Source organism: Podarcis cretensis (assembly GCF_951804945.1).
Source record: "Podarcis cretensis genome assembly, chromosome: 4".
NCBI classification, from domain to species: domain Eukaryota; kingdom Metazoa; phylum Chordata; class Lepidosauria; order Squamata; family Lacertidae; genus Podarcis; species Podarcis cretensis.
This window is the reverse complement of record NC_137173.1, coordinates 57,151,269-57,178,516: the sequence shown is the minus strand read 5'-3', so window position 1 is coordinate 57,178,516 and position 27,248 is coordinate 57,151,269. Positions and strand designations below refer to the sequence as shown.

Genomic DNA, 27,248 nt, shown 5'->3' with positions numbered 1-27,248 from the left:
GAAACAGTGGATATATCTGGAATCACTGTTCACTACGTCTGTTTGCGGACCACTTCGGCAGCGTTGGACGTCATAAAACAAAGCTTTACAGCTTGTTTTCACCAGATAAGAATCTGACCCATTGCTTCTTTCAGAGACTTGCATAAAAGAGACTTGCATAGTCTACAAAGACTTTAAGAGACTTATAAGACTTATGTTTATTTGGTTCTATTTTTTCAAGAGAATCCATCAAGAATGCATATTTTGCAACTTTCAGAGATTTATAAGATTTTTTTTTTTCATTTGGTTTTGCAGAGAGTGCATATTTCATATATTTCATACTGTTCAAGGTTCTGTATAGATTATATAAAGAGTTTACAGTGACATTGCATTGTTTGTACTTGGTCATTATGTTGTCTTGGATATTTCTGATAATTGTTTGCAACACAGGGGTTTAATTGTTTGGTTACTATAGGTAGATAAAGCACAGTGTTTTTTCTGGGGGGGGGGGAGGTGGGGAAACTCACAACAAAGTTTTTTCTTTATTTGTTTGTTGAGAGCCCAGTTGCAGTGCCAAACACACACACACACACACACACACCCCACATGGGCAGTGGCTAAATGTAAGATGTGATTAATAAACTCAAGCAAACAATGATCTGGATTAGAAATGGCCACAACTTTGTTCATTACCAGACAAAAAAACAACCCAATTATTTAATTTAAAAGAGGTAAGGGAATTCAGTTTCCCCGAGTTCCTACTAAAAAAAATAACCTGTAATGAGGCTGCCATATACTTCAGGCATAGAGGTAGGATAGTAAAACCATGGGTCTTTGTATGTACATTTACACAGTCAAAAATTAAGTCCCGACTAAACACTATAGTAAAAATAATATATTTATTTGCCACAGTTTCATGAAAAGAAATATGTCTCTAGCAGCCTTAAAATAAATATTATTTTACAAATTCAAGTTTGGTATATTATAAAATAGGGTATTTTGCTGAATTTAACCTCAATCTAGTTTCAAAGAACACTTAACAAGCAACAGCCATTGACATTGCTATTAACATTACATTTTAATCTCCATGTGCAATATGCAGGTTTCAAGCAAGTCTATATTTACTAAACTTTTTTGGAGAAACATGTAAAAGAAATGTGTCTCAGGTAGGCTCAAAATAAATATTATTATTATACAAATTCAAGTCTGATGCAGCATATATAGCAGCACATTGCTTATTTTACTTCAATCTATTTTCAAATCCCATTAAAAAGCAGCCTCCATATAAATTACTATTAATCTTCATATGCAGTGTGCAATAATTAAGTCTGTGTTCACTGAGCTAATTTAACCATGTTCAAAAGTTCAAATGATTAAAAATGTATCTTTCACAGCTTGTGCAATGCCTAAAAATAATGCAAGCATATTAATATTGCCTGTTTGCCCGTGCTAATTCCATTTATTGTCGAATAATTAAGTTTATTTGAATATCGGGACTATTGCTTACCTATTTTCAAGTTTCATTAGCTGCACAGGCTTCCATGGAGATATTGGCAATTTATTCCTGATTGGGGTTCATGCATGACAAAGGATGCCATATGAAATGGGAATGCCCACATCCATGACTCGCAGTGCCCTTCTGCTGGGCTGGAGCCATGCAGGAACTCACCAAGCTGCTAGCTGGAGCTGTCCACTCTGACTGCCTTGTTTTGCAGGTAGGGGAACGAAGTTGGCACATTCTCTCTCACACAGTGGGTGACCCCAGCCATACCCTTCAATCTGATCAATCCTGCCCAAGCTGACGGTATTTACCAACCGTCCTAGAAGGGAATCGGGGCGCACTTCCAGGGAACATGTTTACTGAGCATTCATCCTGATTATTTTCAGGGGCAGGCTAGGTTATAAAGGTAAAGGTAAAGGTACCCCTGCCCGTACGGGCCAGTCTTGACAGACTCTGGGGTTGTGCGCCCATCTCACTTAAGAGGCCAGGGGCCAGCGCTGTCCGGAGACACTTCCGGGTCACGTGGCCAGCGTGACATCGCTGCTCTGGCCAGAGCCAGAGCCAGAGCCGCACACGGAAACGCCGTTTACCTTCCCGCTGGTAAGCGGTCCCTATTTATCTACTTGCACCCGGAGGTGCTTTCGAACTGCTAGGTTGGCAGGCGCTGGGACCGAGCAGCGGGAGCGCACCCCGCCGCAGGGATTCGAACCGCCGACCTTTCGATCGGCAAGCCCTAGGCGCTGAGGCTTTAACCCACAGCGCCACCTGCGTCCCACAGGCTAGGTTATATCAGCTATTTAATGAGCATTCATTCTGATTTGTTTGAATTGGCTATCTTCAACCTTTCACTTTTAACCCCAACATGCATCTACAGACCTATTTCTTATATTTACCATATATTTGCATGGTGGTAGTGCTCCTCTTGCAACCCACCTTCGATCAGGCCATGCCTCATGAGTGGGTCCTGACCAGTGGGCTACATGACACTGCATCAAAGCAAGTGTTCCCAGTGCATTTCCCTGTCACTTTCCGGTTTTGGGGGGAAGCAAGTTAGTTGGGCAGGCATCCCAATCAATTATAATTTGCAATCCAAATTTTCCAGTGTGTGACTGGATGCCACCTGAAAATAGTGACAGTCTGGAAAAACCTTCACATGCAAGGTATGCATGCAGCCCACAGCTGAGCATAAGGATGACATGATTTTCCAGCAAATATGGGGGCCAGCAAATATGGGTCCATAGATTTTTCACAGAAGCAATCACAGCATAGCTCTATAGAATATGAATCAAAAGCCCTTCTCATTGTTCTAGTACTTTTCCCTTATGCTTAAAGCTTGGTTTACAATGGCAAGGTTTTGCACCAACATGTCACAATAGAATTGCTCCTGCTTTGCAGAACTAGAAAGAAGAAATGAAAGTACATGACAAGTTTTTCAATGCAAACACTGAAAGGCATTCTGGGCTGTCTGGAGTCCAAAACCATTTCTCGAAGATTCCGTTGCATGCAAAAGTAAGCTGAGTCTGAAAATGTGAAATGCTTGAAAATATCCAATATCTTTTATCTTGAAGTCCCCTGTGAGATTTCTAGTCCTGATGAAGTGTCCCTTTGATGCAATGCTGAGTTCTGTTTCTTCAGGTCCTGCCCTATTCCCTCAAACAAACAGGGGAATTCCACTGAGTCACATCAGTTCTAAGTTCTACTCAGACTTATGTAAATAACCTACAGATTCTACTGGCATTCCTCTTCTGTTCTGGTTAGTCTATTTTCTAATAACTATTCAAACTTCAGAGTTAAAATATGCCACAGTTGGGAGGCAACTGAGACACTCACAAGTTCTGAAAGGCAAACTTTCCCATGGGTCCTTGAGGTTCGATAATATATTTGCCCATTTTTTTCTTCATATAAAGCCATACTGTGACCATCACCACAATAGATATCAACGCAATGCTAAAGAGCACTGCAAGGACAATGACTCCTGTTTTCCAGGCTGAATTGTCTTCCATTGGCTTCAGATCTTCCACTTGCTGGGATGTGGCAATTGCTGAAAGTATATTGTGGAAACAAAAAAATTAGCTTAGCTTAAAGTACTGCAACCTTTAAAAAGTGCTGAAACTAGCAGAGCAGGTTCAAGACATTTTGCTGCCTGAGGCCAAACAGTAAACGGTGCCCCACCACCAAAAAGTCAAGGTGTATGGAATCTAAGGCAGTCAAGTCCTTTTGGTACTTGAGGCATTCAATCCTACATGTGCCTCTCCCTTGAAGCAATAATAAATAAATAACAGTTGGCTGCTCTTTCGTGAAAGTCAGCTGTCATAGGTGGCTGCCACACATTACTTCATGGTAGGGCTCAGTGGCGTAGCGTGGGGGGTGCAGGGAGGGCCGGCCGCACTGGGTGCAGCATCTGGGGGTTAGGGTTAGGGGGCGCAAATCCACGGGTTAGGGGGCGCAAATTACTTGCCTTGCCCCGGGTGCTGACAACCCACGCTACGCCACTGGTAGGGCTGGCCCAAATTAGCACGTCACTGGATACTATTTTTTCCACAGCATCATAGGAAATTTTCTCAGGGAGCACTAGGCCTTGTTAATACTAACTTTTTACTCGTGACACCTCAAGTGTTACTTTATTTTATTAGGCCTGCAGGCAGATATTTTTAACTACTTATAGACAAGAGTAATCAGCTTTCAATCAGACTGAACATGCTACAATGAATATGGAAAAGACAGCACAACGTTTAGGCCCTATGTTTGGGGAAGGTTTTTCTAAGCTGGTGGATTCTTGAAAAACTACAGAGCTGGCAAAGTCTCTGGAAATTAATTTGCCATGAAACAGCCAAACTAAGCTACTTGTGACCAGGAGTGGGTGGTAAGGAGATGTTCCACTGCAGACCTGCCCCCGGCCCCAGCAATTGGCACTGCTGCCATGAACTGGGATGGTGAGGAGGGAGGTTTGGGTTGTTTTGCATTACATTTGCCAGTGCAACTGACACACTGGCCCTCCCTGCCAGCATGTCCTTCATTTTACAGTGAGCATGCAATTATCCACTTTTGCCAGTATTTTCTTTGCTAAACAGTAGGTGACTGCTCTTGCTACAGTCCTGATCTAGATTTCTGCCCCATTCCTGCACCTACTGTTTGCCCAGGTAGGATGGCCTGATCTGGATCAGGATTGCAGTAGGGTCAAAAGATTAAAATCCCCCACTTGGGATTTTCTTCCCTCCCATTCACCTCCTATTTAGCACAGAAAAAGAAGGACCACATTTGTTAATTACATGCACAGCATAATGTGGCAAATGGCCAAAGCTGGTTTTGCATGAGGAATTCTAACGTCATCAGTCTGTTATCTAGGTAAACACCTGTGCAAGTCTGAATCTGTCTTATGTACTGAGGTTTCAAAAGGTCTGAACATTTACTTTGGCTTCAACTGGACATCCTGCCCAAAGGGGGAGGGAAACCCACTTCCTGCATACCTTGTGATTTTGAATATGCAAGCAAGACAAAGCCCAGACATTTGAAGCAGTACAAAAAAATGGGATATTATTTCTTGCCTAATCTCCCTGAACAAAGGATGGATCCTTCACATGACTGGACTCACTGCTAATAGAGAAAGAATGCAAGTGCATATGAGAATGATGGACTAAAATCCAAGTAGCCATGGAAAGCTACAGTCCCTGGATTTCCCATTGCTTCTTAGAAACAGCAGTTTGTGTAGTATCAAACAATGCAAAGACCACTCCTTCTGTTGGTAAAGCAGGAGTGATGTATGCAGGCAACCTGAGAGTGCAGCAACATTCCACTTTTCCTCAACACTCCCCAAACCAGGTGAGGATGACAGCTGTGCTTCCTGTATGCCCCTCTCAGGTTGCCAGCAAATATTTGCACGTATAACCTGTTGGCCAACTGGAGCTGGGCAGTTTTAGAATCTTCCCTTTAGTTAGGGCTTAAGAGGCATTTATTTATGTCCTGTTTGGAGCCTAAAAGGAAGAGGGACCTATGCCCTGTGGATGCATCCTCAAAGTTTGGTTTTCTTAACACAGCCACACCACAAACAATCCAGTTGGAAACAGAGGGTGAATTCTTCTTTGTACTAAAAGGATGGAGAGGAACTAGGTTCAGAGGACACAAGGGAGTGTGTCCTCCAGTTCTGGTTACATCCCCGCTGAAGATTCACTCCATGGCAAGGAGGACTCCCCCTCTGCTGCGGAAAGCTTGGGTGGAATTGACCTTGGAGGACACCCATGAAAGGATACAAAGGTTCCTTTCTGTGGTGAGACGGGCTCCCTCTTCACCACTTAAAGGATTCTTAGGTGAGGGGGGGGGGATTGCCCCTTGACCACTGAAAGTATAGGGCAAATTGGCCCCCGATAAGATATGTTTTGTAGTATGTGTCCTCCAAGCCTCAGTCACGCTTCCCAAATAATCTTTTAAACAGGAAAAGCTTTCCCTCCTTGCTGCTGAACTGATCTGAAGGAAGCCTCCAAGGGAATACATCCTCTGATCTGGGAATTCAACTTCCAGTCCTTTGGGAGGAAAGTCATGATGGAACTTGTCGCGATGGACAATTTTTGACTAGATCAAGAGATATTTGTAGTGCCATGAACAAGAAGATTACCTGTTACTGTTACAGCAGTCTTGTTATCAAGCATTTTTGTTACTACTTCTGTTAAATAGTCTGTAAAATTTTTTGTTCCAATCCACTGTTGTCCTTGCAGGAGAAATGCAAAATATGCATCCACACTTCCAGCTTGGTATCCCACCATTTTGATATTAAAGTTGTCATCTCTGAGCTTCATTATCATTCCTTTAGAAACCTGAAAACATTTATATTTGTTCCAAACTGTCAATACGTAAGAAACGGGCAAGACACCATCACCATTCCCCCAAACTTTAACTCTTTTCACTTTTACCGGACTTCTTTTAAAAGAACAAATAAAAGACACCATGAGATTGGTCTAAACAAAATGTATTTAACATTTCCAAAATGTTGTGCAATAAATAGCCTAAAGTTTCATATGTGACAGCAGTTCTTTGCCATACTGTACCAAGGTCTGCTACCCAAAGTCAGATGGGAAATAGTGGCTCAGGGACTGTAGTCAATTTCCTACTGCACTCCTGCATATACATATATATGCAGGTATATATTATCTACATATACAAGAACAAATCTATATTGAGTTACTACTGAACAGAGTTTCTAATAGCCTAATAGTTTGTGGAGTGGCAGGGCCTTTTTGTTATTACTATGATTAAACAATTGGGAGTCCGAAACCCTTGTCTGACTGCAAATCATCTAGCAATCTAAAAGCTGACCTTGTTCTAGGCTTCTTCCCATAGTGATCCAAGAACTCCACTCCTGCTGTTGGTTCCAGGTCTCCTGCTGGACTCCTGTCACATTTTGCTCATGCACCCCCCATCCCACCCCAGTTCACAGAACTCAGTGAGCTCCAGTTACCACTGTCCTGTGGGATAGGTCAACACTGATGAAAGACACACAACATGTGTGGAAGTATAAGGATTTGCTATCTGGATTGGAAATATTAGGGTATGTTGCTGGTTTTGGGTTGGGTACCCTTGGGCAAGAAGCATAAAGGCATAGACTTCCATTTTTTATTATTACTATGGCTTTTCTAGTTTGAGACTTTTATTCCATGGTGCTTTTTACTGATCCCCAAAGGTTCTAAATATTGCAGCATGTTGTTTGTTATGCTTATAGGGTATGATTTTAAATATTCCCAATCTGATACTCTCAGATAGGGGGGCACATTCTATTGCTGCAATTGTGTATACTGGTTTGAAATAGATTTGCACATTGTGTTGAGAATGCTTCTTCAAAAGATAATGACTGCAACAAGGGATAATGTTAAAGAACTCACAGTTGTTCTGATTTTGTTAGACATATTCTTATAGATCTCACTTTCTGGATTATAAAGGTCAGATGTAAAACTCTGGTTTTTGAATAAAATTCTGCAAGCAAATGCTTGTCTGCCTGAAAAAGAAATGCAACATAATTAACACCTCAATCAGTTCCATCTCAGAACTTGTTTTCCATATTTCATTGGTTACAGCTCCTGCCTGTCTGGAACAAGACAAACCACAACCCCAGGTTTGGATGTAACTCTGTGCCAAACTGTGTTGGGGCAGAATCAGCAGGTTCAGGGGAGTGCAGCAGCTACAATCATCTCTATGAGAACCCCTCAATACTGACACTAAGCCATGGCTTGACTTAGTGTTACTTGCTTATTAGGTCAGCATGAACAGCCTTCCAGTCTAGATATATTACGACTGGATATGAAACTCCAGAATACATTCTTATGCTTTTATTAGATTTTTTTAAATGATGGTTGTGAACCAGCTAAAAGGACTGAAAAGTGAGCTGTTTGTTTATATGCTTAACAATGATAAATAAATATTTTATTTTTGCTCATGTGCTAAAAATGTTGGTATGCTCAAAGAAATATGGTCTTAACACTTGCTAAGAAAAAAATTCATTGTAAAACTGTCAGAAGAGCACCCAACTTATTCAGGAGGGATGGTGAACCCATGGCCCTCCAAAGGATGTTGGTCTATAACTGCCAGCCTCCCTGGCCATTGGCCACGCTGGCTGGGGCTGATGGGAGTTGGTGTCCAATGGCATCTAGAAGTTCACAGGTTTCCCAGTCCTGCTCTACAAAACATCATTTGTAGTTAGGTATTTCAGCAATCTAATCTTACAGTGGCTAACAAAATTCATAATACATATTTACAACATACTTGAACAAATGTCATGTCGTAAGGAAAGACACACAGTGGATTGCAAGCAAATATCAGGCGTGTTCAGACACAAGATGGGGTCTATAAAAGAAGCACAAAACCAAATTAATCAGTAGACATGTGAAAGATAAGATTCCTCCTCTTGCTGAACTGCCATTTATGTAACTGAAATATAAACTTCAAAATATGAAATGCAGCTTATGAAAGTTGTACTCCCTGCCTGATTTTGAAGAATAATACCAAAAGGTTTGTTGCATATCCTAATTTCAGTCCCAAATACACCCATTTTTGGAAATAGCAATTTAGAGATGATGTGTATGTACATCGGACACATGGCAGTCACTGGAAATCCATGTGCAATTGCCCTAAGCATCACTGCTTACAGGAATATGCTTTTAGCACACTAGCCCAAACCCACATTGACAGTAGTTTGTACTGGCGTAACAAATCCTATATAGCCACCCTCACATAGTACTCATGCAAAATCGGCTCTACTAATTGAAGAGACACCAAGGATTGCCCTCCCTCTGGCATTGTATAGCTTCCCTACGCCAATGTCCACACATTAAGTGAGGACATCTGCAGAAGAAAAGCCTAAACTTGTCAACCTTTACATGCATAGGTTTCCCTTCAGAGGACATATGGGGTAGGGGCAGCAGCATGGTCCCCCAGCCACTTCAACTCAGGAAACCCCTTTCGGCTGAGCAACATGTGAAGTGGGGGCTATAGCCTCTTGGCACCAGCTCAGGAAAATGCAAGTAGTGCTAGTGATTCAGAAGCAGTGCTGGAATCCGGATTAAATCGCAAGGGAGTACAGTATGCTTTTGGAAGTACCTCCTATCATTTATCTGGCATTATGAAGGTCAACACCAGGGGTGATTTTTCTATCAAACAGACCTTCCTTGAACTAGCTTTAAATAAAGTCATGGCTCTACCTACTGAAACTGTTGCACAACAAACTCACCGTGCGCTCCATTACACTTCATGTAACTCTAATGCGCCTTGAATGAACCACTGCAGCTGGAGAAATTTAGCCTGCATTGTGCTAAAATCAGGAATAGAAGGGCTTTTGAAAAAAGGGATTCCTGACAGCAGTGAGATATGCACATGTGCATCCCATGACGAAGCGGCGAAGCTTAAACCTTAATCATTTAATTAGCCCTACAGCTTTATAATTTTAATTATCATATCATGGGAAGGTCATATTCACTAACCTTGACACTCTGTTCCAGGATTACTTGTATTCGGATCCATTATGCCTGGATAACATTGACATTTATAGCTGCCAATAGTGTTCTCGCATGCAGCCAGCTTGGAACAGGCATTATTTTCCTTGCATTCATTTATATCTGGAAGAGGGATGGTGTGAGATACAATTGCAATATTCTGCTATAGTAATAAATTCTAGCATTGAAGCAAATAAGGAATTTCATGTTCTATACATGTGGAAGAGTAGTCGTAATCCTCCTGGGGAAACTTTCAAAACTCTTGCAACCCTTCCCTATCTTTAGATGCGCCTGACTGTGAAAGACACCTTTCCCTCTGCAGTTGGGACACAGTGAGACTTCAGTTTCCTCTTCACTGGAGACCCTCAACGCACTTGTTTTTGGGAAAGCTCTCTTGAAGTAAGAAGTATGCAGAACAAGTGGGTTGGGAATCAGCGCTTTTACAGATTAAAACACAGGATGGTTTATTGGTATTTAGAGGCAATTCTCACCAAAATCTGTATAGTTTGCACACATGCAGACTATCCACAGATGCAGTTTTACAGCCTACCAGCCCACAATAAAACTGGATGCTAGACAAACTTTAGTCCCATCTTCAGCCCAACAACACTAAAATTGCACTTCTCTCATCTCTTTACTATTGAATCAAGGCAGATCAGCATCACTTTCTTCCCTCTTTGTCATTTATTTTTTAAAAAACACCTCCAGACAGTCAGAATTTTGTAGGAGGGATTCATAGGTTTATGCATTTAAAATGAATTAAAGCACTCTGTACCCCTAGAGCAACAAATCCACTTTTTAAAAAATCTGGACTTTTTCCAGTTTGGAAAGTGACAGGGAGATGCATTGAAAAGTATGGGGTGAATGAAGGTTGAATGGGGGACATATAAACACCCTGCAAACAAATTAGGATGAATGTTCATTAGCATACAGCTGTGCCATAAGCAAATCAAAATGAATACTCATACAGTATAGACCGGATATAGCCTAGCCATTGTGTAATCTTTGGGCAAGCAAATCAGGATGAATGCTGAATAAGCAGACCCTCTGAAGAAACCCCCGTTCTTACCTTCGCATTGTCTTCCTGGCACCTGGGGACTCAGATCCAAAAATCCCGGCTTACATTCACATGAATAATTTGTGCTTTGGGGGATGCAGTAGGCAAATTCAGAACAGCCATTGTTGTCTGGCTGACAGGCAGGGATTACTATGACAAATTTCAATAAAAGAGCAACAAAATTAATGCACGAAGGTCAACATAAAAGGCACCACAAGCGCTTATATGCATGCTGTCATTTTTAAAGAGAAAGCACTTTCATTGGCATACAATATAATCCGTAATTTATTTACACACACAGAACCATAGCTGTCAACGTTTCCCGTTTTTTTAAAGGGAAATTCCCTTATTCCGAATAGGATTCCTCGCAAGAAAAGGGAAAAGTTGACAGCTATGCACATAACTATGCTACCAAATGGATCTTTTAATGCCTGTCACTTGCTAGGGCTGATGGGAGCTACTGTCTAGGAGGATCTGCAGGATCACAGGTCCCCCAGCCCCACTTAACAGTTGCTTCTGGAGTAGCATCATGATTTTATCACTATTTTTGCTACTATTTTTTCACTGTTGTTAACCACATAGGATGTTTTATTTGCTTAAAAAGGCAGAATATAAATGTTCAAATAGGCACGTCTTGTCCATTGTATGAGCACAGATTAATTGTGAAGAAGGCCAGGAAAGGCAATGCAGACTTGGCCTATCTGCACTGGCTGAATCACACATAAACTGACTGAAGAGCCATGGCTAAGTGGGGATAGGCAGCACACGTTTGCGTTTAGACAGTCCCAGGTTTAGTCTCTGGCATCTCCCTGGAATAGGCTCCCGTCTGAACCCTAGAGAGCCCCTGTCAGTCAGTATGGATACTACAGAGTAAGGTGAACCAATATTATGACTTGATACGAGGAAGCTTCCTATGTTCCTACCATATAATAGAAAGACCATACCTTCTATGGAAGTCTGAGTGAGGTCTACATCCAGATGTCTGCTTTTGTTTAAGGCTTCGATTACAGCCCTTTCAACCTCACTGTGTGCTATATTTCTATCTGGAACCATCTCGATGATGAAGGTCACAATCACACTGCCGCTTGTAATCTCAGTTATGGTTATACGCATTTTCCCAGAATCTATTAATGCTCTCAACGAAGGCGGCAAGTTGTTTATTATCTGTAAAAGTGACAGATTTGAGATTATTTTCTTTGTTTTGCATAATATTCAGAATAATTTGTTTATCATTTCTTCCAATAAATGTTGGATCTCAGACTGTCAACAGCCAAAAGTCTGGCCTTAGGCAGGTTTGTACCAGAGAACAGAAAATAAAAGCATTCTTTCTGGCCTCACAACGGAGAATGGATTGCATAGGTGGGCCTCTGGAGTTTGTTGGACTTCAATTTCCATCATCCCCAGACGGCATGGCCATGGTAAGGGGTGATGGGGACTGAATGTGAACACTGTCTGAAGGGCCAAAATTTGCAAGTTCCCTACCACTCTGTCTTGTTTTTCGACTTTTTGAAAAATTATCCAGATTCTGCTGGATGCTCCAGCTTGGTGCAACATCCTTGAATCTAAGGAGCTGCTGACTTTTGTTCTCCTGAGTCCCACACCACATCTCTCACAGCCCACTAGACTCTTCCCAAGCGTCTTTTTCTTTCCTGTTGTCTGAGGCTTCCTTATCTCAGGCAGCAAACATAAAATCAAGCTTCCTGGCCCTTACTTCTGATTAGACATTATGTTGTTGCTGTTATTACTACTACTACTAATAATAATAATAATAATAATTGTTTTATTAGCCATCTAATACCAAATGGCATCTAGGTAACTTACTACACATCCAAAAATTGAAAACAATAACCATAAATAACAAATATTATAACATTACAAAACCAAGCCAACCTCCAAAAGCCACAAACTATTATTGACAGCTGTGACAGACCGCTGAGCTAGACCGGACCGGTCTGGTGATGCAGTACCCCAGAACTCTACCAGAGTGCTGGAGCCTTTCTCTGATTGGCTACCAAGACAGCGAGCCAGAAGTGGGTGGAGACAGTATACTTTGGGAGGGAAAATAAAAAGAGCCATTTCTAAGAGAGTGTGGTGATAGAACAGGAAGGGGAGAGAGGAGAGTTGGTTCTGTGTGTATAACATCCACTCTGAGGAAATTATCTACAGCAAGAGAAGGGAGCCTCTGAGCTTAAGATAGAAAGACAGTGCTTAGTGTCTTGTGAGAATATTCAGACACAAGTTAACTGGAGGGCTGAGTTTGAGCAAGGAGAGGGAGAAGCTGTGAGGATACAGTCTGTTTGGGTCTCATTTCAGTCAAGAGGGGAGAGATCTTCTAGAAAGAGAAGACTGCCAAACCAGTTAAGAGGTGTGTGGCGATTCCCTGGGTCTGTTATACTGCTAGAAGTATCTCAGGATTGTGATTGACAGAAGGTTGGGAAGCTGACAGAAAGTACCACCTGGTTTCAAACATTCTCTTCCATGAAATGGTAATCATGTGGGCGGGGGGGAGAGCCATGTCTGTTAATGTTGTCCCTGCCAGCCCTGCTGGAGATAACTTATGTAAAGGGGTGCCGGCTGAATATGTGCAAGCTCACCCCAACTCTGCATGTGAAGAGGCGAGGCTAGCAGGGCCCAGTTGGCCTTCCATGCAGTTGCAAGGGTGTGGTGGGAAATGGCTGAAAGGGATCAAGTCTGCCCAATCTGTCGTCAGTCTTTGACTCAGGGAAGCACATAGTCATAGCTGTGCCATGGAAAGGGGGACGTAACGTTACTCTGCTGAGGATCAGTAAGAGAGCACTGAAAATATGGGCATACTCCAGCCCAGGCCAGAAGAGAGGGCCTGCAATTTTGAGGGGGCCTGCCCGTTGGTAACAATTATTGAAATGGGGCCTAAATTCACCATCTGGCCTGCACAAACCCTGGTCGAGGCAAATGTGAACATTTTAAGTCCCACTGGATTCTAAGCTCATTTTAAAGTCAGTTTCACTGAAATCAATGGGGCTTAAAAATGCTTGTCTTGGGTTATGCTCAGTGCTTTTAACTAATTACTTTTCATTTTTTTAAATGCTGCAGATGATACCTCTTCAGTGACATTTTTTTGAAGCTCCTGAAACTCTGTACTTGATTTGTTGCTGAACTGAGGTATGTACTTTTTATTTGTAATCCTGGCTGTTCCACGATAGGCTGTGGCTTCTATAAGGAATAAGAGAACCATTTAGTTAATAGTATAGGTAACATTTTTAGTACAGAATACTTATGCTGTTGTTGCTGCTGCTGCTGTTCCAGATAGATAAACTAATATTTATTAGTTTGAGGTCCTTAAGAACAATGTGAAACAAATGAAATGATCTTTTCTTATTTAGACTGAAAATGCACATTTACTTGAGAGCAAATCCCATTGAACATAGTGGGACTTATGTCCAAATAAACATGCATAGGATGTATTATTTGTCTGTTTACTTACTTATTTAAAATATTCATATTCCCCCTTCCCAACAAAATGTTCAAGGCTGCTTACAACAGGTCTTAAAATACGAAAATACAAATAAATTAAAAGCACCAAAAAGGACAGAAATGGCATATAGAATAGCTTTTTAAAAGATTCCATATGCCAGGAAAGCCAAATGTCTGCCCAGAAGGTATTGGGACATTAGTTTCTTAAGGCTGCAGCCCTATTCTACTTACCTAGGAATAAGCCTTATCCATAAAACTCCATTGGATTTTTTAAACTGATTTTTATAACACATTTAATTAAGAAACAACATTAAAATACATTAACCATTAATGCATCCATATTAATTTAAACATAGAAATCAGTGTGTGCCATCCAAATGTCCAGATATTCACATGGAGTTGATAAGAAGCATATTCAAATATAGCAAGGGGGGGGGGGTAAGCTCTGCAGAGCATTTCATAATAGGCTTATGTTTATCCTTCCAGGATCAAAGTATGAGTCTCTTGGTGACTGAAGGCTTGCAAAATCCTCTTTTGTTGTCCTGTCATTAATCCCCATACTACAGGGATAGAATTGTGGAAGGGGGCTATTGTTTTTGTTTTGTTATGTATTTTATGTTTTTGTTTTGTATTTTTATGTTGTGAACTGTCCTGTGATCTTTGAATGAAGGGTGGCATACAAATTTTAATCATCATCATCATCATCATCATATAAAAGTACATGGACATCCACATAGATCAAGGATTTTGCAAAACTTATATGGAAAACTTCAGACCATCCTCCCCAGCCCCCTGTTGGCCATACATTCAGAAGCCATAGGAAGTGGTCCAATGTGAGAGCCCGGGTGGTGTAGTACTTAGAGTGTTGAACTAGGACCTGGGAGACCAGTGTTCAAACCCCTACCCTTTATGTCTCTCTAAGCTTCTTGGAAGAAAAATGTAAATAAAAAAAATTAAAAATTCTGATGTACATGCACAAGATTCCTTCTCACAGGGGAAAATCTAGGGCTAGTTATGAGTCCACCTCATGATGCATCTTTATGTGCATAGGACTGCTTCACACAGCAGCCAAAAAGCCATCAACTTGCTCACTAGGCTCAGTCTTCTTGCAAAAGCTGTGTGCAACATTGGGATGTCAGGGATTCCCATGAAGAAAGTGGTGAGCAATGAGAGATATCCTGGGTTGTCCCATTACATGAGCTAACCTACCTAATACACCAAAGAGACAGAAAAGGGAAATTCACAAATGGCTGGAGATTAATTCCCTATACATATTTTGGGTTTTCCTTTGGGGACACTGTTTGAATGAAGGCTAGCGCTGAGCAAAATATATCAGAATACTGTCTGGTACTGTATGCATTACTACAATAAAGCAAGTGTAGATGGATGATTGAGATAATACCTGTCCGAACTGTCACGGAGGAACTGAACTTCTTACTGCAACTCCACACCTCCACAGTTACTGTATACAAACCACCTGGAGAAAGGTTTCCAAATACCATCCTGGTGTCATTTGTGACAGTGTTATTTATAACTGTGTTATCTGCCATGAGAGACACGGTATAAGGGCTGTCCCTTCTCACACTCTGAAGAAACCAATGGAATTGTATCACTTGGCTGGTTACTTTTTCAAGTTGAATGTAGAAAGCATCTACAGCTAAACAAAACAAAAACAAAAATACACATCTGATGTCAAAGGTGCATTTCAACAACTCTGGAAATATTCACAAAATGTTAAATATGATGGGGGGAGAATATGTTAGTTTGCTGAGTTTCTGCTATGGTTGAATTCTTACTCCCACTTCATAAAAGTAAACTCAGTGAATAAATGGTAAATTCTAGCTTTAATAAGCCTTCCAAAAACAACATAAACCAGAAGGAAAAAAAATAAGGAATATAAAGAGATTCTGGGGCGCCATAGCACAATATGTATATGAGAGGGTGGGAAATTTGCAGCAACAGGGTATAATCAAGCCCTCAAACAACTTTTTCTAACCCTCCCACCCCCCCAACCCCTGGTTTTGTTGCTATAAATATCAAAGTGACATACTGCTCAGGTGAATGTAGAGATTTAACCCAGTCTGCCAATGCCATGATGGATTTGCAAAGATGTCCCTGAAACTTCACACATCACATCAATCATCTGAGGAGCAGGGAGGGATTGATAAACCCACTCCTCAGAGGATTTTCATGGATTGGAGAAAAGAGAAGCCATTTGTGTCCATGTATGTGTGCACACCTGAGTGAGTCTGTGTGTGCATGTATGTATGTGTGTGCTTCTGGCTTTTCTTATAAGGGCATGCAAAAATATGGGTGGGTGGGTGTGTTTAGGATTGTAAGGTGGCCGAACCCACTGTTGACCACATGTACTGCTCCTCTTGGATAGAAGTTACTCAATATGTCACACTGCACTCACAATGTAAAATAACAAAATAGCATAGCATAACCAGGTGGGACTTACAACAAAATATTATGGTATGGAATAGAGCCTTGTAGACTATTCCATTCCAGTGCATTACATTCCCTCCTTCACTATTTTTCTACCATCCACCTATGAAAGTAAGTAAGCATTCCATGACGAGGAAGCATTCTTCACCCAATTTAATATTGTGCTCTGGGGATCTTCTATTCCACAGCATATGCAAATTAAGAGATTAAACAAAGTGAGACAAGAAATTGAGCCTCCCTGAGGATGGTGCAGTCTGACCCATATAAGGGCTGGGGGCAGAAAAAAAGAGTGATCTTTCTATACATGAAAGGGGGGGGAAGAATGTTAAATGCATATTCTAATTGGGCAAAGACAAGAAATTAAGGGGAACTGTAAATTAAAATATAATTTGTAAAGACAAAAAATGGTAGTGCAAATTTGATACACAGTTAGAAAGAACATCAAATATTATAAAGAAATCTAATTACACTCACAGCATTCTTCAGGCATTTTGGTAGAAGGTACTGGGTGGGGTGTTTTCACAGAAGAGAATACCTCTGGCTTATGGGTTGTCATTGAAAAGTCACTTAGAGAAGTTCTGGCCAAAGTTCTAGAAACTGCTGTACTTTCTATGAGAGAATCATTACTAATAGTGTGCGGAGAGGATGCAGAAGAGGTCTGTGCACTTCCCGAAGACGCGCTGGATGAAGCCATGATGGAGGCACTGGATGCTGGCCCTGCCGTCCAAGTGGTAGCCGGGCTCTCTGTTGCCACTGGAGCTGCGGAGCTGTTGTCAGCAGTGTGGGTTGTGGCTGAGACCACGCTTGTCCCTGAGATCCCGGGAGATGTTTCTGAAGAAACGTGCTCCGTGGTGGTCACCTGAGGTAGCGCTTCAGAGCTGGAGGATGCCGTGCTCCCGGAGGGTCCAGATGATATGACAGACTCTGTCGTGGAAGAAGAGGAGACTTCCAGCTTGCCTGTTCCCGTACTTGGTAAGCCGACCGAGGTGCTGAAATCCGCTGCGCTTTCTGTCCCGGAAGAAGTAGCCGTCATGTGGGAAGAGGTTGCGGAGCCCTCCGCCTGTGGAGAACTTGGGCTTCTGGAGAAGGACGCAGCAGGGGAACCGGTGGCCCCAGCCACGCTTGTGGCTGGCGCTGCAGAGCTCTGGGCGCCCAGGGTGCTTGCAGCTTCCGAGGAGGCTGTCTCTTCAGTCGGGCTGGCTGCGTTCGGAGTGGTGCTCCTCAACGATGCAGCAGGCGTTGGTGCTAGTGGAGAGGTGACGTGAGCTGTGGCGGCTGAGCTGGATTCCACGGAGGTGTCCCGCACTCCGCTAGGAGAGGTCTGCCCGCTTTCCGAAGACGCGCTGGATGAAGCCATGATGGAGGCACTGGATGCTGGGCCTGCCGTCCAAGTGGTAGCCGGGCTCTCTGTTGCCACTGGAGCTGCGGAGCTGTTGTCAGCAGTGTGGGTTGTGGCCGAGAACACGCTTGTCCCTGAGATGCCGGGAGATGTTTCTGAAGAAACGTGCTCCGTGGTGGTCACCTGAGGTAGTGCTTCAGAGCTGGAGGATGCCGTGCTCCCGGAGGGTCCAGATGATATGGCAGACTCTGTCGTGGAAGAAGAGGAGACTTCCAGCTTGCCTGTTCCTGTACTTGATGAGCCGACCGAGGTGCTGGAACCCGCTGCACTTTGTGTCCCGGAAGAACTAGCCGTCATGTGGGAAGAGGTTGCGGAGCCCTCCGCCTGTGGAGAACTTGGGCTTCTGGAGAAGGACGCAGCAGGGGAACCGGTGGCCCCAGCCACGCTTGTGGCTGGCACTGCAGAGCTCTGGCCGCCCAGGGTGCTTGCAGCTTCCGAGGAGGCTGTCTCTTCAGTCGGGCTGGCTGCGTTCGGAGTGGTGCTCCTCAACGATGCAGCAGGCGTTGGTGCTAGTGGAGAGGTGACGTGAGCTGTGGCGGCTGAGCTGGATTCCACAGAGGTGTCCCGCACTCCGCTAGGAGAGGTCTGCCCGCTTCCCGAAGACGCGCTGGATGAAGCCATGATGGAGGCACTGGATGCTGGCCCTGCCGTCCAAGTGGTAGCCGGGCTCTCTGTTGCCACTGGAGCTGCGGAGCTGTTGTCAGCAGTGTGGGTTGTGGCCGAGAACACGCTTGTCCCCGAGATCCCGGGAGATGTTTCTGAAGAAAGGTGCTCTGTGGTGGTCACCTGAGGTAGCGCTTCAGAGCTGGAGGATGCCGTGCTCCTGGAGGGTCCAGATGATATGACAGACTCTGTCGTGGAAGAAGAGGAGACTTCCAGCATGCCTGTTCCCGTACTTGATAAGCCGACCGAGGTGCTGGGACCCGCTGCGCTTTCTGTCCCGGAAGAACTAGCCGTCATGTGGGAAGAGGTTGCGGAGCCCGCCACCTGTGGAGAACTTGGGCTTCTGGAGAAGGACGCAGCAGGGGAACCGGTGGCCCCAGCCACGCTTGTAGCTGGCGCTGCAGAGCTCTGGACGCCCAGGGTGCTTGCAGCTTCTGAGGAGGCTGTCTCTTCAGTCGGGCTGGCTGCGTTCGGAGTGGTGCTCCTCAACGATGCAGCAGGCGTTGATGCTAGTGGAGAGGTGACGTGAGCTGTGGCGGCTGAGCTGGATTCCACGGAGGTGTCCCGCACTCCGCTAGGAGAGGTCTGCCCGCTTTCCGAAGACGCGCTGGATGAAGCCATGATGGAGGCACTGGATGCTGGGCCTGCCGTCCAAGTGGTAGCCGGGCTTTCTGTTGCCACTGGAGCTGCGGAGCTGTTGTCAGCAGTGTGGGTTGTGGCCGAGAACACGCTTGTCCCTGAGATGCCGGGAGATGTTTCTGAAGAAACGTGCTCCGTGGTGGTCACCTGAGGTAGCGCTTCAGAGCTGGAGGATGCCGTGCTCCCGGAGGGTCCAGATGATATGACAGACTCTGTCGTGGAAGAAGAGGAGACTTCCAGCTTGCCTGTTCCCGTACTTGATAAGCCGACCGAGGTGCTGGGACCCGCTGTGCTTTCTGTCCCGGAAGAACTAGCCGTCATGTGGGAAGAGGTTGCGGAGCCCTCCGCCTGTGGAGAACTTGGGCTTCTAGAGAAGGACGCAGCAGGGGAACCGGTGGCTCCAGCCACGTTTGTCGCTGGCGCGGCAGAGCTCTGGCCGCCCAGGGTACTTGCAGCTTCCGAGGAGGCTGTCTCTTCAGTCAGGCTGGCTGCGTTCGGAGTGGTGCTCCTCAACGATGCAGCAGGCGTTGATGCTAGTGGAGAGGTGACGTGAGCTGTGGCGGCTGAGCTGGATTCCACGGAGGTGTCCCGCACTCCGCTAGGAGAGGTCTGCCCGCTTTCCGAAGACGCGCTGGATGAAGCCATGATGGAGGCACTGGATGCTGGGCCTGCCGTCCAAGTGGTAGCCAGGCTCTCTGTTGCCACTGGAGCTGCGGAGCTGTTGTCAGCAGTGTGGGTTGTGGCCGAGAACACGCTTGTCCCTGAGATCCCGGGAGATGTTTCTGAAGAAATGTGCTCCGTGGTGGTCACCTGAGGTAGCGCTTCAGAGCTGGAGGATGCCGTGCTCCCGGAGTGTCCAGATGATATGACAGACTCTGTCGTGGAAGAAGGGGAGACTTCCAGCTTGCCTGTTCCTGTACTTGATAAGCCGACCGAGGTGCTGGGACCCGCTGCGCTTTCTGTCCCGGAAGAACTAGCCGTCATGTGGGAAGAGGTTGCGGAGCCCTCCGCCTGTGGAGAACTTGGGCTTCTGGAGAAGGACGCAGCAGGGGTACCGGTGGCCCCAGCCATGCTTGTGGCTGGCGCTGCAGAGCTCTGGCCGCCCAGGGTGCTTGCAGCTACCGAGGAGGCTTTCTCTTCAGTCAGGCTGGCTGCGTTCGGAGTGGTGCTCCTCAACGATGCAGCAGGCGGTGCTACTGGAGAGGTGACGTGAGCTGTGGCGGCTGAGCTGGATTCCACAGAGGTGTCCCGCACTCCGCTAGGAGAGGTCTGCCCGCTTCCCGAAGACGCGCTGGATGAAGCCATGATGGAGGCACTGGATGCTGGGCCTGCCGTCCAAGTGGTAGCCGGTCTCTCTGTTGCCACTGGAGCTGGGTTGTGGGTTGTGGCCGAGAACACGCTTGTCCCTGAGATCCTGGGAGATGTTTCTGAAGAAACATGCTCCGTGGTGGTCACCTGAGGTAGCGCTTCAGAGCTGGAGGATGCCGTGCTCCCGGATGGTCCAGATGATATGACAGACTCTGTTGTGGAAGAAGAGGAGACTTCCAGCTTGCCTGTTCCCGTACTTGATAAGCCGACCGAGGTGCTGGGACCCGCTGCGCTTTCTGTCCCGGAAGAACTAGCCGTCATGTGGGAAGAGGTTGCGGAGCCCTCCGCCTGTGGAGAACTTGGGCTTCTGGAGAAGGATGCAGCAGGGGAACCGGTGGCTCCAGCCACGCTTGTGGCTGGCGCTGCAGAGCTCTGGCCGCCTAGGGTGCTTGCAGCTTCCGAGGTGGCTGTCTCTTCAGTCGGGCTGGCTGCGTTCGGAGTGGTGCTCCTCAACGATGCAGCAGGCGTTGGTGCTAGTGGAGAGGTGACGTGAGCTGTGGCGGCTGAGCTGGATTCCACGGAGGTGTCCCGCACTCCGCGAGGAGAGGTCTGCCCGCTTCCCGAAGACGCGCTGGATGAAACCATGATGGAGGCACTGGATGCTGGGCCTGCCGTCCAAGTGGTAGCCGGGCTCTCTGTTGCCACTGGAGCTGCGGAGCTGTTGTCAGCAGTATGGGTTGTGGCCGAGAACACGCTTTTCCCTGAGATCCCGGGAGATGTTTCTGAAGAACCGTGCTCCGTGGTGGTCACCTGAGGTAGCGCTTCAGAGCTGGAGGATGCCGTGCTCCCGGAGGGTCCAGATGATATGACAGAATCTGTCGTGGAAGAAGAGGAGACTTCCAGCTCGCCTGTTCCCGTACTTGATAAGCCGATCAAGGTGCTGGGACCCGCTGCGCTTTCTGTCCCGGAAGACCTAGCCGTCATGTGGGAAGAGGTTGGGGAGCCCTCTGCCTGTGGAGAACTTGGGCTTCTGGAGAAGGACGCAGCTGGGGAACCGGTGGCCCCAGCCACGCTTGTAGCTGGCGCTGCAGAGCTCTGGGCGCCCAGGGTGCTTGCAGCTTCTGAGGAGGCTGTCTCTTCAGTCGGGCTGGCTGTGTTCGGAGTGGTGCTCCTTAACGATGCAGCAGGCGTTGATGCTAGTGGAGAGGTGACGTGAGCTGTGGCGGCTGAGCTGGATTCCACGGAGGTGTCCCGCACTCCGCTAGGAGAGGTCTGCCCGCTTTCCGAAGACGCGCTGGATGAAGCCATGATGGAGGCACTGGATGCTGGGCCTGCCGTCCAAGTGGTAGCCGGGCTCTCTGTTGCCACTGGAGCTGCGGAGCTGTTGTCAGCAGTGTGGGTTGTGGCCGAGAACACGCTTGTCCCAAAGATCCCGGGAGATGTTTCTGAAGAAATGTGCTCTGTGGTGGTCACCTGAGGTAGCGCTTCAGAGCTGGAGGATGCCGTGCTCCCGGAGGGTCCAGATGATATGACAGACTCTGTCGTGGAAGAAGAGGAGATTTCCAGCTTGCCTGTTCCCGTACTTGATAAGCCGACCAAGGTGCTGGGACCCGCTGCGCTTTCTGTCCCGGAAGAACTAGCTGTCATGTGGGAAGAGGTTGCGGAGCCCTCTGCCTGTGGAGAACTTGGGCTTCTGGAGAAGGACGCAGCAGGGGAACCGGTGGCTCCAGCCACGCTTGTGGCTGGCGCTGCAGAGCTCTGGCCGCCCAGGGTGCTTGCAGCTTCCGAGGAGGCTGTCTCTTCAGTCGGGCTGGCTGCATTCGGAGTGGTGCTCCTCAACGATGCAGCAGGCGTTGGTGCTAGTGGAGAGGTGACGTGAGCTGTGGCGGCTGAGCTGGATTCCACGGAGGTGTCCCGCACTCCGCTAGGAGAGGTCTGCCCGCTTTCCGAAGACGCGTTGGATGAAGCCATGATGGAGGCACTGGATGCTGGGCCTGCCGTCCAAGTGGTAGCCGGGCTCTCTGTTGCCACTGGAGCTGCGGAGCTGTTGTCAGCAGTGTGGGTTGCGGCCGAGAACACGCTTGTCCCTGAGATGCCGGGAGATGTTTCTGAAGAAACGTGCTCCGTGGTGGTCACCTGAGGTAGCGCTTCAGAGCTGGAGGATGCCGTGCTCCCGGAGGGTCCAGATGATATGACAGACTCTGTCGTGGAAGAAGAGGAGACTTCCAGCTTGCCTGTTCCCGTACTTGATAAGCCGACCGAGGTGCTGGGACCCGCTGTGCTTTCTGTCCCGGAAGAACTAGCCGTCATGTGGGAAGAGGTTGCGGAGCCCTCCGCCTGTGGAGAACTTGGGCTTCTGGAGAAGGACGCAGCAGGGGTACCGGTGGCCCCAGCCATGCTTGTGGCTGGCGCTGCAGAGCTCTGGCCGCCCAGGGTGCTTGCAGCTACCGAGGAGGCTTTCTCTTCAGTCAGGCTGGCTGCGTTCGGAGTGGTGCTCCTCAACGATGCAGCAGGCGTTGGTGCTACTGGAGAGGTGACGTGAGCTGTGGCGGCTGAGCTGGATTCCACGGAGGTGTCCCGCACTCCGCTAGGAGAGGTCTGCCCGCTTTCCGAAGACGCGCTGGATGAAGCCATGATGGAGGCACTGGATGCTGGGCCTGCCGTCCAAGTGGTAGCCGGGCTCTCTGTTGCCACTGGAGCTGGGTTGTGGGTTGTGGCCGAGAACACGCTTGTCCCTGAGATCCCGGGAGATGTTTCTGAAGAAACATGCTCCGTGGTGGTCACCTGAGGTAGCGCTTCAGAGCTGGAGGATGCCGTGCTCCCGGAGGGTCCAGATGATATGACAGACTCTGTTGTGGAAGAAGAGGAGACTTCCAGCTTGCCTGTTCCCGTACTTGATAAGCCGACCAAGGTGCTGGGACCCGCTGCGCTTTCTGTCCCGGAAGAACTAGCCGTCATGTGGGAAGAGGTTGCGGAGCCCTCCGCCTGTGGAGAACTTGGGCTTCTGGAGAAGGATGCAGCAGGGGAACCGGTGGCTCCAGCCACGCTTGTGGCAGGCGCTGCAGAGCTCTGGCCGCCCAGGGTGCTTGCAGCTTCCGAGGTGGCTGTCTCTTCAGTCGGGCTGGCTGCGTTCGGAGTGGTGCTCCTCAACGATGCAGCAGGCGTTGATGCTAGTGGAGAGGTGACGTGAGCTGTGGCGGCTGAGCTGGATTCCACGGAGGTGTCCCGCACTCCGCTAGGAGAGGTCTGCCCGCTTCCCGAAGACGTGCTGGATGAAGCCATGATGGAGGCACTGGATGCTGGGCCTGCCGTCCAAGTGGTAGCCGGGCTCTCTGTTGCCACTGGAGCTGGGTTGCGGGTTGTGGCCGAGAACACCCTTGTCCCAGAGATCCCGGGAGATGTTTCTGAAGAAACGTGCTCCGTGGTGGTCACCTGAGGTAGCGCTTCAGAGCTGGAGGATGCCGTGCTCCTGGAGGGTCCAGATGATATGACAGACTCTGTCGTGGAAGAAGAGGAGACTTCCAGCTTGCCTGTTCCCGTACTTGATAAGCCGACCGAGGTGCTGGGACCCGCTGCGCTTTCTGTCCTGGAAGAACTAGCCGTCATGTGGGAAGAGGTTGCGGAGCCCTCCGCCTGTGGAGAACTTGGGCTTCTGGAGAAGGACGCAGCAGGGGAACCGGTGGCTCCAGCCACGCTTGTGGCTGGCGCTGCAGAGCTCTGGCCGCCCAGGGTGCTTGCAGCTTCCGAGGAGGCTGTCTCTTCAGTCGGGCTGGCTGCGTTCGGAGTGGTGCTCCTCAACGATGCAGCAGGCGTTGGTGCTACTGGAGAGGTGACGTGAGCTGTGGCGGCTGAGCTGGATTCCACGGAGGTGTCCCGCACTCCGCGAGGAGAGGTCTGCCCGCTTCCCGAAGACGTGCTGGATGAAGCCATGATGGAGGCACTGGATGCTGGGCCTGCCGTCCAAGTGGTAGCCGGGCTCTCTGTTGCCAATGGAGCTGCGGAGCTGTTGTCAGCAGTGTGGGTTGTGGCCGAGAACACGCTTGTCCCTGAGATCCCGGGAGATGTTTCTGAAGAAACGTGCTCCGTGGTGGTCACCTGAGGTAGCGCTTCAGAGCTGGAGGATGCCGTGCTCCCGGAGGGTCCAGATGATATGACAGACTCTGTCGTGGAAGAAGAGACTTCCAGCTTGCCTGTTCCCGTACTTGATAAGCCGACCGAGGTGCTGGGACCCGCTGCGCTTTCTGTCCCGGAAGAAGTAGCCGTTATGTGGGAAGAGGTTGCGGAGCCCTCCGCCTGTGGAGAACTTGGGCTTCTGGAGAAGGACGCAGCAGGGGAACCGGTGGCCCCAGCCACGCTTGTGGCTGGCGCTGCAGAGCTCTGGGCGCCCAGGGTGCTTGCAGCTTCCGAGGAGGCTGTCTCTTCAGTCGGGCTGGCTGTGTTCGGAGTGGTGCTCCTCAACGATGCAGCAGGCGTTGATGCTAGTGGAGAGGTGACGTGAGCTGTGGCGGCTGAGCTGGATTCCACGGAGGTGTCCCGCACTCTGCTAGGAGAGGTCTGCCCGCTTTCCGAAGACGCGCTGGATGAAGCCATGATGGAGACACTGGATGCTGGGCCTGCCGTCCAAGTGGTAGCCGGGCTCTCTGTTGCCACTGGAGCTGCGGAGCTGTTGTCAGCAGTGTGGGTTGTGGCCGAGAACACGCTTGTCCCTGATATCCCGGGAGATGTTTCTGAAGAAACGTGCTCCGTGGTGGTCACCTGAGGTAGCGCTTCAGAGCTGGAGGATGCCGTGCTCCCGGAGGGTCCAGATGATATGACAGACTCTGTCGTGGAAGAAGAGGAGACTTCCATCTTGCCTGTTCCTGTACTTGATAAGCCGACCGAGGTGCTGGGACCCGCTGCGCTTTCTGTCCCGGAAGAACTAGCCGTCATGTGGGAAGAGGTTGCGGAGCCCTCCACCTGTGGAGAATTTGGGCTTCTGGAGAAGGACGCAGCAGGGGAACCGGTAGCCCCAGCCATGCTTGTAGCTGGCGCTGCAGAGCTCTGGCCGCCCAGGGTGCTTGCAGCTTCCGAGGAGGCTGTCTCTTCAGTCGGGCTGGCTGCGTTCGGAGTGGTGCTCCTCAACGATGCAGCAGGCGTTGATGCTAGTGGAGAGGTGACGTGAGCTGTGGCGGCTGAGCTGGATTCCACGGAGGTGTCCCGCACTCCGCTAGGAGAGGTCTGCCTGCTTTCCGAAGACGCACTGGATGAAGCCATGATGGAGGCACTGGATGCTGGGCCTGCCGTCCAAGTGGTAGCCGGGCTCTCTGTTGCCACTGGAGCTGCGGAGCTGTTGTCAGCAGTGTGGGTTGTGGCCGAGAACACTCTTGTCCCTGATATCCCGGGAGATGTTTCTGAAGAAACGTGCTCCGTGGTGGTCACCTGAGGTAGCGCTTCAGAGCTGGAGGATGCCGTGCTCCCGGAGGGTCCAGATGATAGGACAGACTCTGTCGTGGAAGAAGAGGAGACTTCCATCTTGCCTGTTCCCGTACTTGATAAGCCGACCGAGGTGCTGGGACCCGCTGCGCTTTGTGTCCCGGAAGAACTAGCCGTCATGTGGGAAGAGGTTGCGGAGCCCTCCGCCTTTGGAGAACTTGGGCTTCTGGAGAAGGACGCAGCAGGGGTACCGGTGGCCCCAGCCATGCTTGTGGCTGGCGCTGCAGAGCTCTGGCCGCCCAGGGTGCTTGCAGCTTCCGAGGAGGCTGTCTCTTCAGTCGGGCTGGCTGCGTTCGGAGTGGTGCTCCTCAACGATGCAGCAGGCGTTGGTGCTAGTGGAGAGGTGACGTGAGCTGTGGCGACTGAGCTGGATTCCACAGAGGTGTCCCGCACTCCGCTAGGAGAGGTCTGCCCGCTTCCCGAAGACGTGCTGGATGAAGCCATGATGGAGGCACTGGATGCTGGGCCTGCCGTCCAAGTGGTAGCCGGGCTCTCTGTTGCCACTGGAGCTGGGTTGTGGGTTGTGGCCGAGAACACGCTTGTCCCTGAGATCCCGGGAGATGTTTCTGAAGAAACGTGCTCCGTGGTGGTCACCTGAGGTAGCGCTTCAGAGCTGGAGGATGCCGTGCTCCCGGAGGGTCCAGATGATATGACAGACTCTGTTGTGGAAGAAGAGGAGACTTCCAGCTTGCCTGTTCCCGTACTTGATAAGCCGACCGAGGTGCTGGGACCCGCTGCGCTTTCTGTCCCGGAAGAAGTAGCCGTCATGTGGGAAGAGGTTGGGGAGCCCTCCACCTGTGGAGAACTTGGGCTTCTGGAGAAGGACGCAGCTGGGGAACCGGTGGCCCCAGCCACGCTTGTGGCTGGCGCTGCAGAGCTCTGGGCGCCCAGGGTGCTTGCAGCTTCCGAGGAGGCTGTCTCTTCAGTCGGGCTGGCTGCGTTCGGAGTGGTGCTCCTCAACGATGCAGCAGGCGTTGATGCTAGTGGAGAGGTGACGTGAGCTGTGGCGGCTGAGCTGGATTCCACGGAGGTGTCCCGCACTCCGCTAGGAGAGGTCTGCCCGCTTTCCGAAGACGCGCTGGATGAAGCCATGATGGAGGCACTGGATGCTGGGCCTGCCGTCCAAGTGGTAGCCGGGCTCTCTGTTGCCACTGGAGCTGCGGAGCTGTTGTCAGCAGTGTGGGTTGTGGCCGAGAACACGCTTGTCCCTGATATCCCGGGAGATGTTTCTGAAGAAACGTGCTCCGTGGTGGTCACCTGAGGTAGCGCTTCAGAGCTGGAGGATGCCGTGCTCCCGGAGGGTCCAGATGATAGGACAGACTCTGTCGTGGAAGAAGAGGAGACTTCCAGCTTGCC

At 48.6% G+C, this 27,248-nt stretch overlaps 1 protein-coding gene across 1 annotated transcript; it reads right to left on the bottom strand.

The window, feature by feature from the left end:
- Positions 1–2,262: 2,262 nt before the first annotated feature.
- Positions 2,263–17,151, bottom strand: LOC307215429 (uncharacterized protein). The gene is made up of 10 exons (XM_079974639.1): positions 16,886–17,151; positions 15,366–15,620; positions 13,590–13,702; positions 11,455–11,674; positions 10,523–10,660; positions 9,442–9,576; positions 8,228–8,308; positions 7,351–7,463; positions 6,090–6,288; positions 2,263–3,521 (listed from the first exon to the last, which is right to left on the bottom strand). The coding sequence occupies exons 1-10, from the start codon at positions 17,103–17,105 to the stop codon at positions 3,307–3,309; spliced, it is 1,689 nt and encodes a 562-aa protein (XP_079830765.1). The 5' UTR covers positions 17,106–17,151; the 3' UTR covers positions 2,263–3,306.
- Positions 17,152–27,248: the final 10,097 nt, after the last annotated feature.

Excerpts from the sequence above, each read along its gene's own strand:
- LOC307215429 (XM_079974639.1), bottom strand. The coding sequence starts at position 17,105 with ATGGCTTCATCCAGCGCGTCTTCGGGAAGTGCACAGACCTCTTCTGCA. Across the intron at positions 10,661-11,454 it reads CACTCAGACTTCCATAGAAG|TAATCCCTGCCTGTCAGCCA; the intron begins GTATGGTCTTTC and ends AATTTGTCATAG. Across the intron at positions 9,577-10,522 it reads GCCAGGAAGACAATGCGAAG|ATATAAATGAATGCAAGGAA; the intron begins GTAAGAACGGGG and ends TCCCTCTTCCAG.